Genomic DNA, 11,521 nt, shown 5'->3' with positions numbered 1-11,521 from the left:
ACTCTAACGAAACCCAAGGAAAGGATTGACAACCCGTTCACTTGCACGCCGTCGAAATGTTTCCATGCTCCATAATTCTCTGTAAACTTGTATCAATTTATATTTCATCTAATAAAGTCTGTTCTATTCGATAGATCTTTATGCAGCACTTATGGTAACCAATCCACTAAAGTGATTGCTGGTGTTTTCATTAAAACGTATTTAATTCAAAATCTTTACAAGGAAACTTTGTTGAACACTTAGGCAAATTACTATATCTCGAAAGAGTTTTAATTTGATTAAGGGCAACTATGTCCCGAAAGGGTTTTTATCACGTTCAAAGCCAATTAATTAGAGGTTCCGTCATTTATTTCATCTTTATAATTCATACAAAGTTTAAAGTTGTTTTCTTTGCTTAATGCAAACAAATACATCCGTTTACTTTTCTAAAAAGTACTAAACGTTCCTATCTTGCAAATTCATTCTTAAATCAGAGTATTTTCTAACATTTTCATACTCTAAATCTAATTCTCATTCTAGCAATTTCAAAACCAAAACCGATTAAACGATTTTCCATATTATAAACCTTAAAGTAAATTTAACCGATTCAAAATAAGTTTTGTTAAAAAACGTTCCCTGTGGGATCGATATCTTTTATTACTACAAGCGTATACCGTGCACTTGCGGAAATCGCTCAACACCTGCATAATGTGATTGGGAGCTGCACAATTAACTGATTGAATTAACGTGAGGCGGCCAGCGAGAGAAAGAGTCTTGGCTTTCCATGTGGCACACTTCATATTAGCTTTGTCCAAAGTATCTTTAAAGGAAACTTTAGAAACTCTCTCACTGTGGAGGGTAATGCCCAGATACTTTCCAAGAGAATTAGTAAGAGGAATACCAGAGAGATCACTTAACCTTTTACAGACTCTCGGATTCATATTCTTAGAGCACATCATTTTGGATTTCTGGATATTAAGTTTCTGCCCAGAGGCCGAACAAAAGCAATCAAGAATATCCATAATAATACTCAACTGCTCCGCATTACCTTCCAGGAAGATAAGGACATCGTCTGTAAAGAATAAGTGAGTCACCTGGGGACAGAAGCTATTGATAGCTATCGGGTGGAAACTCCCATTATCAATTGCATCTTGAATCAGGTGCGATAACCTCTCCATAGCAATAACGAAAAGGAAGGGACTCATAGGATCACCCTGACGGATACCCCGGCCCGGGGAGAACTCCTCCGACATATCCCCATTAACCATAACTTGAAACATAGGAGAAGAGATACATACCTTAATTATCCTTCTCCAGTTGTCCGGGATCCTAGCTCTCTCCAAACTCTCCATCAGGAAATTCCAGTTGATACGATCATAGGCCTTCTCCAGATCCAGCTTCAGAGCCACAATGCCTTTCTTCCCCTTCCTAATCTTCATAGTGTGGACCATCTCTTGGGCAATCACCACATTGTCCATCATTTGTCTACCGGGCACAAAACTACCCTGATTCTGACAAATGATCGCAGGAAGAATGCCACGGATTCTATTAGCCACAATCTTTGTAACCGTCTTATAAAGAACATTACAAAGACTGATAGGTCTCATATGCAAAAAGGAAGTAGGCTTATCAATTTTAGGAATCAAAACCAGAAGGGTTCTATTCACCATCTCAATATCCTGAGAACCATTAAACACAAACCTATGACAAAATTATATATACCATCCTTCACAACTTCCCAATGTTTATGGTAAAAGCCAGCAGGCAGACCATCAATCCCAGGAGCTTTAGAAGCCCCAATACTGAAAATGGCTTGGTCTATCTCTTTACGGGATATAGGTTTAAAGGCATCCTGACTGCTTTCCACACTAATCAGAGGAAAGGTAGCGACAGAGTGAGCCCTCTCCAGTTGGACCGGTTCCTCTTTAAACAGATCCTTATAGAACTCCAGGGCCAATTTCCGAATCTCCTCATCTTCATACGCCCAATTACCATTAGAGTCCTTAATGGCATCAATTCTATTCCTCTGCCTCCTGATCATGGTAGAAAGATGGAAGTATCTGGTATTCCGATCCCCATCTTTAATCCAGGACTTCCTAGATTTCTGAAACCAGAGAAGCTCCTCCTGCCTGAGCACAGCTTCGAGCTCCTTCTGAAGGGTTCTGAGGAGGCCATCCAAACTGTGATCAAACCTCACCTCCAACCTACGCTGAATGCCCTCCATCCTATTTAATAACTTGTTCTTCCTTCTAATAATATGCCCAAAGACATTTCTATTCCACCCCAGCACATTACTCCTGAACCCTTCCGCAGCTTGAAGGACATTCGAATGAGGTTTCCAATTCTCATGAACGAAATCCTTGAACTTAGGATGGGACTCCCAAGCCAACTGATACCGGAACGGTCTCTCTCCCCTAGGGCGGTTACCTCTCAAAAGCCTAAATAAAATAGGACAATGATCCGAATGACGGAACGGGAGATTTAACACAGAACTCTCAGGGAAAGAAGTCTGAGCTGAAACATTAGCGTAGACCTTATCAAACGAACAAAGGTACTGTTACGCTTCCAAGTGAACCTATGACCAGAAGCCCCCAGATCGGACAGCCCACATAAATCCATACTATTCTTGTGATGAAGGCAGCGATTAACATAATGATTGGAACCCCCTCTTTGATCACTCATAAAGGCGATATCATTAAAGTCACCCACCACGAACCAGGGCTCAGAAATGTTGACACTCATAGAGTAAAGAACCTCCCAAAGCCGTTTTCGATTAGCTAAGATAGGGTCAGCATACACAAGGGTAATCAAAAAAGGAACATTACCGGGGACACTCACTTTACAGTGAATAAACTGCTTATCCATGCAAATAATATCGAAATGAACCCGATCTGGCCTCTAGAAAAGCCAAATCCCACCAGCCCGGCCAGTTGCCTCCGATCTAACACAGTTCCAGTTTTTAAACTTCTTAACCACCTCATCTGCCTTATCTCCACTAATCTTAGTTTCCAATAAAGCGAAACAAGAAGGATTAAACTGTTTAATAAGATCATTAATATGGACACGGGTAGCCTTGCTAGCCGCACCCCTAACATTCCAACACAACAAATCCATAGAAAGGAGGAAAACTGACCGCACCCACACCCTTAAGCCAGGTATTTGCTAGGGGCTCCTGAGAGCCTCGCCGAGGTACCTGCCGGCCCTCTCTTCTCTGGTAAGCCCAAAGTATTTTGGATACTTTTCTGTTTACCCTTAATCTGCTTTTTCAAACTAGTTCTAATAACTCCCATTGATTTCCCATTCCCAGGATCACCACACAGAATAGGAATACTAACCTCATTAATCTTCTTCATACTCTGGCCAGGCACGGCCAGTGACCCCCCCTGGGCTTCGTCTTTAGACACAAAGAGGGGATTAACAGATTCAACCACCCTTTCAGCTGGTTCAACCGACTCCAAACCCTGCATGCTTTGAACATCCCCTTGGTCAGGATCATGAACTTCCTCCATCAACAGGGCCCCAAACCTAGATCCTGGCGTGAAAGCTGAACCGGCTCCAGGCTCCTCCCTAGCATTAGAGATATGTTTCTCTTTGATATTGGGAAGAACAAGAGGTTTAGCAGAGGAGGCCTTCAAGTTAATGCTAACATCAGGAGGACGATTCTGCCCAACTAAAGCTTGTGTTCTTCGTCTATTAGTCCTTTTTGCCACCATCCATGGCCCAAAATTCCCACCATTCCCCTGGCTCACTTCAGATCTATCCACACCATCCACCACAATCTCCTTTACAACCTTCTCCCTTTTCGGGCATCCCTCCTGAGAATGACCATACATGCCACAATCATAACAAATGTTATGTAACCCTTCATACTCGATAAAGAACACCTTGTTTTGAACACAGAATTTTGATAACAAAGGTTTAGCAAGATCAACATCAACACAAACCCTAGCAAACTTGCCCCTAATAGCTCCCACCGTAGTTTTGTCCACGTGGTGGACCTTTCCAACCAGACCCCCAATCTTGCTGAGGAACTTTTCGCTATAATACTCAATGGGAAGGCCCGGGAACCTAACCTAAGTAAAAATCCTGTTAACAGAACAATCGTGAGGATTAAAATTAGGGACCCAAGGCCTTAAGGCCAAAACATGGTTGGAAATAATATATAGGCCTCCCTTAATCACATCATTATAATCCTCAACCCTGGTGAATTTAATGACATAGTAGTCATTCTCCAGGTCAGTAATACTGACTTTCCCTTTCCTTGCCCACTGGGCTTGGATCCTTTGGGCAAAATAGTTAAAGCTAATTCGCTTCCCAAGCACCGTAACAATTAGGGAAACCTTCCATTTCTCTCTAAGCCCCCTCTTCTCGGCTGAAGAGAGTCTGATCATAGGACAAAGAGGATCATCTTGGATACCCTCCTCATCATCAGAATCCGAGTACAGATCCTCGGATTCCCCTACCACCATCACCTCCTCCATACAAGGTTCCTCCTCTACTACTCCCATAACAGTGTCTTTCCAAGAACTTTTCCCAATCCCATTAACAATAACCCTAGATCTAGGAGAAACTGCGTTCCCCTGACCTACTGCCTCCTGGCCCCCAGCCGTCGCCCTAGCCTGCCCGGCACTGCCCGGGGAACTGCCCACAGTGCCTGCCCCAGCGCCGACACCCTGCCCAGCACAACTCCCGACATCTCCAGCCCCCTGCTCGGTACAGCCTGCGCCGCCCCCAGCCCCCTGCTCGGCACAGCCTGCGCCGCCCCCAACCCCCTGCTCGGCAAAGCCTGCCCTAAGCCCCCCGAGCACACTCCACCCAGCGCCTGGCACCCCCCGCCCAGCCCCCTCGGCACTCCAGCCGAGCGGCGGTGCCTTACCCCCTGCCCAGATCTCCCGCCCAAGATCCGCAGGCGCTGCGCCCCTAGCCACCCCTTGGCCCGCAAAATCCCAGCCGCCCACCTCCTGGCCCCCTGCCGCACCCCTCGCCTCACCCTCGGCCCTCACCACCCCCGATCCCCCAGCCGCGCCTCCCGAATCCCCACCCATCCCCGGATCCCTCGCGCGCCCACCCCCCTCCATCCCTCCCATACCCATCCCGCACCCCTCAACATGGCCGCGCCGCCCATCCACGCCTTGCTCCCCCCCCAGATCCGCCACCCGCCGCCCCCCTCTCCCTCGAGCGATCCCGAACCCGCTTCACCATGAAGCCCTAGGCAAGAGAGAGAGAGAGAGAGAGAGAGAGATATATATATATATATATATATAATTATTATTTTTTCAGCTCTAATACTTACTCTATATTATTAATTTTATTTGGGTTAATACATATATTTGTCCTTGTATTTGTCCGTTTTAGCACATATATTCCTATATCAAATAAACACACAAATTTATCCGCTGCTGCTTTTACCCCTGCTGCGGTGGTGGTTGTTGCTCCCGGAGCCGCTGATGCTGCACCGGTTGTGGAGGAGAAGATGTTTCAAACCAATTAGCATATAAATTCTGCACTAAATAAGCAATTAAAAGCACTTATAAAGCAATCACCAAAATTCTGGGGAAAAAAACTTGAACATGATCAAATTAGCAGTCAAAATCCTAAATTGAATCAAATTACCTCAAGAGAAATTTACTTTCATCCAAATTAAACAATACTCATATATGAATTTTAAAAACATTCAAAAATACCTCTGCCGGAGTCTGCTCGGTACGAGTTTCTACCTCGAAGACCATCAGCTCAACGTTGACCGGAGGAGATTCTTCAAACGGGGCCGGACAAGCTTGGCCCTCAAGGAGGCAAAAGATTTGATTGAAGGATTGCGCAGAAGAAGCAAAGAAACAGCTTGAAGGAGCTGTAGCTAAGATTTCCATTGCTTGAAGATTCGCGTTACAACATGAAGGTTAGGCCGCAACGATTGAAAGGTGACAATGAAGGCAATAAAGAATGCGAATTTCCCGCGATCTGTGGAAGGAGGACAAGTTCATAGATCCATGTGTTATAATTTTTAATTTTTATTAGGATTTAAAATTAGATTTAATGATGTGTAACATGTTAATTGGTACCATGTCAGTGGTGTGATGACTACATTAACGGTGTTAACTTAAATAAGCTAAATCTGTTAAATTAGGTCATTTATGGTGTTATTTGAAAAATATAGGAACACATTTATGTGTTTATTTGATATATGGATATATGTATTAAAACAGTAACAATAATCCATATTTACAAATTTTTAAACCACATAAATTGTTTTTTCAAATCGATTAAAGCATGAGATTTATTTTTATATTTTCCAGACACACTTATTTCAAATATGGTATAGCTACCTAGAATTTGACTTTAATTGTTAATTATAGGTTTAATACATCATTAGGTGAATTTATCTATAAAAAAAATTGATTGGCTCCCTAAATTTTCAAAGTGTCTCGATAGCCTTCAAAATTTACATAAAATGTTCAATTAACCCCCTGAACTTGCATAAAATGTTCAAAAATAGATTAAAAATGAAGTTATTACTTACTCAATTATAAAACTTGTCTTCTCTAATATTAGAATTGTATACCCTGGTTTTGGTCGTTTTACTTTTTTTAAGACTCGTACAATACATATTTCACATTTAACTTACTTTTTTGCGACTGAGTGATCAATTGATTACATTTTACGCAAGTTCAGGAGGTTAACTGAACATTTTATGCAAAGTCAGCAAGCTATCGGGACACTTTAAAAATTTAAGGGCCAATCAAGTTTTTTAGACGAGTTGAGAGTAAATGATATATTAAGCCTTAATTATAGCATGTGAACCCTATAAAATTGGAAGCCAACTGTAATAACCCCAGCAGTTGAGGATCAACGGTTCAATCTCTTGTTTTTCCATTAATGCAGAATTCTTCCGATCTGAAGACCTTTGAAAAAGAATATAATATACAGTTAATTCCGTCTCGTATTTATGAAATTTTCATTTGTAAAGAACGGAAACGATGTTTTCTTTACTGTAGGTGATTAGATCTATGTGGTTGAAAAAAGAAAAATCGGATCTAAAAAAATCTGAAAAAATGTTAATGATGAAGATTGAATTACAAGTGTTTTGTTGTTTGTTATAGTTGTATATTTAAGGTATTGTTTTGCTCTTTCTAATTTTTTAGGTTAATATACATATTTGTCCTTGTGTTTTCGCAGAAAAACAGATTTACCCTTAAATCAAATAAACCCACAAAACTATTCCTGAATTTTCCATAAATCTACAATTATACCCTAATCTGACGGAGCTGCTAAACGGCGATGACATCAAACTTTTTTGTCTCCAAAAAAATTGGATGACGACAATCAAAATTCATTTGGTTTCTTATTGTTTTCTATTGCTATTGCTTTTGGATTAATTAGGAGGTTTAGACGCCATTTTATTAGGTTGATTGAGCTTTTATGAAAATGAATTTTGACCAATCTGTTCTTCTAACTTGCTTTTCATCGAAATTAAATGTGCATATTTTTTTCTGTTTATGATTGGTTGTTCTTTTCTGAAGTTTTTCTGGAGATAAGAAGGTTTGATGTCATCGTCGTTTAGCACTCCGTCATATTAGGGTATAATTGCAGGTTTATGGAAAATTCAGGGATAGTTTTATGGGTTTATTTGATTTAAAGGCAAATCTGTTTTTCCGAGAAAACACAAGGGCAAATTTGTGTATTAACCCAATTTTTTTCTTACTTATATGGATTATGTATTAGACGGGGCCTATAAAATTTTATACCTAACTTTTCATGTTGTAATTTTGCAATTTTCTTACATGCTTATACATCATTTGCCTTCTGAACTTGTTCAAAAAGCTCGATTGACCCCTGAACTTTCAAAGTTTTTTGATAGTCTCCTCAACTTGCATAAAATGTGCAGTTAGCCCCCTGAACTTGCAAAAAATATAATCAATTAATCACTCGGTACCAAAAAAAAAAAGTTAAATGTGGAAGATATATTGCACGAGTCTTAAAAAAAGTAAAACGACAAAAACCGGAGTATACGGTTCTAATATTAGAGAAGACAAGTTTTATAGTTGAGTAAGTAATAACTTCATTTTTAATCTATTTTTGAATTATGTAATAACATTCTAAGATGCGTGGAATACATCTTCCGCATTTAACTTATATTTTTATGACCAAGTGATCAATTGATTATATTTTTTGCAAGTTTAGAGGGCTAACTAAACATGTTATGCAAATTGAAGAAGCTATCAGAGTACTTTGAAAGTTCAGGGGGCCAATCAAGTTTTTGGACAAATTCAGGAGACAAATGATGTATTAAGCTTTTCTTATATAACGAAATGACATAAATATTTACATAAAAAAGTTTTCGCTCGGACTTTTCACTTTTGAAAACGGGCAAAGGTGACAACGGATCCGAGATATGTTTTAATATATGTTATATATGTTATTTAAAAGCTTTAATCTATCATGTTGCGTTTAACTTAGCTCAAAAAGTAAATTTGTTCTTTAAACTTATAAAAGTGTATCTCGTTAACCCATAAAGTCACTTGTTAATTATCTGAATTTGTTTAAAATAGTCTATCAATCTCCTAAAATTGCTTAAAGCAAGTTTAGTGGTCGGAGAGTTTTAAACTCTCAATACCATATCATCTTTTCTAAACAACTCCCCGTAAGAACGAACTATTCAATAAAAATATTTTCTAATGGTTAATGGTTCCCACGATGGGTTATTTTCAATTTTTATTCACGCTTTGTTTCTCTTCCTATTTCTTTTATTTAAATTGCAGATAACACCATCGCTGACAATTCAAGCAAAAAAGTTGCCCTCGTTCCCAGCCACGCGCCTTCCATTCCCATCTGCGGAAAAAAAAAAACTCAAGCAAGTCGCCTAGTCCAGTAACTTTTTAGACTCTAAGACCTCTAAACTTTTACTCTAGTAATTGAGGCGTCTCCATTAATTTGTTAAAATTGCGAATTGCTCTTAGAGTGATACATTCGTGCCCGAACTTATATAAAGTGGTAGACTTTTCAATTTGTCAATCCGCCTTTCTGGATCTATCACTGACTAAGAGTCTGCCAACCCTGACTTTCTTAGATATCCCTCGAGTATTTTATTTTATATTAACCTCTGGCACACCTCCGCAACGCAAATGCCATCTGGCTAGCTTCCAGTTGTACAATACAGACCCATCGCACAATGTGCTTTTAATTTCACAAATTAATAAGATTGTCAGGACTCGAACCCTCAATTGTTTGGTCCAATAGGCACTGATACCATATCATGGAACAAATTGAACTAAAAGTTTAAACTTATTATATTATATTAATCTCTGACATTTAACAACAAGTCTGAGACTTACGACTGTCTAGGGAATTCCATATCAATTACGATTTGATGAGTCTTAAAATATATAAAAAATATTTTATGTCGATCATAATATGCACAAACTTAAAATTTCCAGATGTTCATGATTATTAATAACTTCAACAAAAGAATAATTCAAAGAAATCACATACAATATAGCTAGCTGATCCATATGAAAATGTGGTTTATTTACAACTAATTAACTATAAATTCAAAAATTAACACACCTAACCCGAACGCGGCTAGGAGAGTTTGAGCATCCACTGGTCACAGGGATGGATACATGGGAGAGTTAGGGGGTTTGAGCACCCCCTGGTCGCCGAAAATTGATGGAAATTATGTACGAGGCTTTAATTTTTTTTATGTAAAAATACCCAAAAAATTTCAATTTAATCCATAAATCACGATAGACCATCAGAAAGCACTTCCTATCAGTGAATCCGGGATCAATCTCTTCTCGTGGCCAATGGAACCACTTCAGCAAGAGGAGTAGAAAGAGGAGTAGGCAAAGGAGAAGTTCTACAAACCGGACAAGTAGGATGTTTCCGAAGCCACGGATCAACACACTTAAGATGAAAAAGATGACCACATTCCGGCAAAAGCCGAAGCATATCAGAATTCTTATAATCCGCCAAGCAAATCGAGCAACAACTCGCCGTTGACGTATCTATCTTCCGAAATTTCGCCTCCGAATATAACAATTTAGGATAACTCTTTAAAGTAGCCTCATCTATCCCATTATCCACCACAATATCTTGCAACTCCGACGGTTCTTCAGCCACATTCCGTCGGTGATCCGTCACTGATGCTTGTTGATTTCTTGAACAGAAATATGAAGCTAATGTTATCGTCGTGATTAGTAACAGAATACCGATGGAAACACCGATTCCGTAGCCAAATCCTCCGATGTTTTCTGCTCCGAGAAATCCTCCGGTTCCTCCTCCGAATCCTTGTGTGTTATTCATTTCTTCTTCAACAAAGAATTTGAATTTGAAATAGCCATGGATGTTTAGATATACCCAAAAAATGGAGAATTTGGGCGTTGAAGTTCATGCCTTGATGAGTTTTCAAAAGTCAACGGTAATAGAAAATAGAGAAGTGGTGGAGTTTTTATTAAGAGAAAAGATGGGTTTTAGGCTTTAAGTAAAATGAAAGAGAAAGAATTAGAAAATGATGCAAATATATATGGTAAATTACAGTTAGGTCCCTTAACTTTGTTATTCTTTCATTATGGTCCTTGGACTTCAAAATCGAACATTATGATTCTTTATTTGTACTTTACTAATATAAGGATCATTTTAACCGTTGATCAAGACGACTGCTCCAATAGCAGGTAACCCTCCATAGGGGCGGAAATGAGGGGGATTGGGGGGGCATGCCGTCGGAACCATCTCTACTATTGATGGTTTCGGCCCCTGTTTCCGACAAATTAAGGTTCGGGGTGTTCAATTAACTCATTGATTTCGTATTTAATTACAAATTCTAACTTGATTAATATATGATAGAGGGTTAATTTTCTGTTCAAAACGGTTCAGTCTTACATTTGTAGCCCAAATCTAGTTTAAATTTAAGAAGTTTATAATTATATGAAAAAATTGGTTCTGAACCACTCAGATGATATATAAGCAAAAAAATGAGCGAATTTAATTTAGCAAAAAAAGAAAACGCACATAGGTGTAAAATAGCCCTCCTAGTGGACCAATTTTGTATTCGTCATTGACCCTCCAATATAGAGCAAATGAAAATGATATTTTAAGTAACTTTAATTCTTCAATTTTTATTTCATGTTAACGTTATTTAGGTATTGTTCGGTTAGGACAGAGAAAGTGATTGCTTAGACAGCTAACGATAAAAAAAAACAGTGATTCCATCGTAAATGTAATTTTAAAGAACTTTAATTCTTCAGTATTTTCATTTTAAGAATGTCAACCGTCATTTTTAATTTGGTTATTACGTTAGTAAAATGTAATTATAATATCTGGTTTTAAAGTTTAGAGATGATAAGGAAAAGGTTTAACAGACATCCAACCCCCTAAACTTGTAACTTTTTTTCACCTGGCCCCCTCAACTTAGGGGACAACCTCTCAACCCCCTCAACTTTCCAAAAACATCATATACAGCCCCTTACACCCCTATGTTCGGTCAAAATATTGACCCGTGTAGAAAACGTGTTTGACTGTTGACCACACCAATGCCACGTGTCATTTT

General features: G+C 39.2%; 1 protein-coding gene across 1 annotated transcript; it reads right to left on the bottom strand.

The window, feature by feature from the left end:
• Window positions 1–9,468: 9,468 nt before the first annotated feature.
• Window positions 9,469–10,392, bottom strand: LOC136209722 (RING-H2 finger protein ATL70-like). Its single transcript, XM_066001292.1, has one exon. It carries the CDS (start codon window positions 10,276–10,278, stop codon window positions 9,760–9,762), a length of 519 nt encoding a protein of 172 aa, XP_065857364.1. The 5' UTR covers window positions 10,279–10,392; the 3' UTR covers window positions 9,469–9,759.
• Between the last annotated feature and the right edge of the window lie 1,129 nt (window positions 10,393–11,521).

This window comes from Euphorbia lathyris, chromosome 10 (genome assembly GCF_963576675.1).
Source record: "Euphorbia lathyris chromosome 10, ddEupLath1.1, whole genome shotgun sequence".
NCBI classification, from domain to species: Eukaryota; Viridiplantae; Streptophyta; class Magnoliopsida; order Malpighiales; family Euphorbiaceae; genus Euphorbia; species Euphorbia lathyris.
This window is presented reverse-complemented; position numbering and strand designations above follow the sequence as displayed.

Coding starts and splice junctions, on each gene's coding strand:
- LOC136209722 (XM_066001292.1), bottom strand. CDS start 10,278: ATGAATAACACACAAGGATTCGGAGGAGGAACCGGAGGATTTCTCGGA.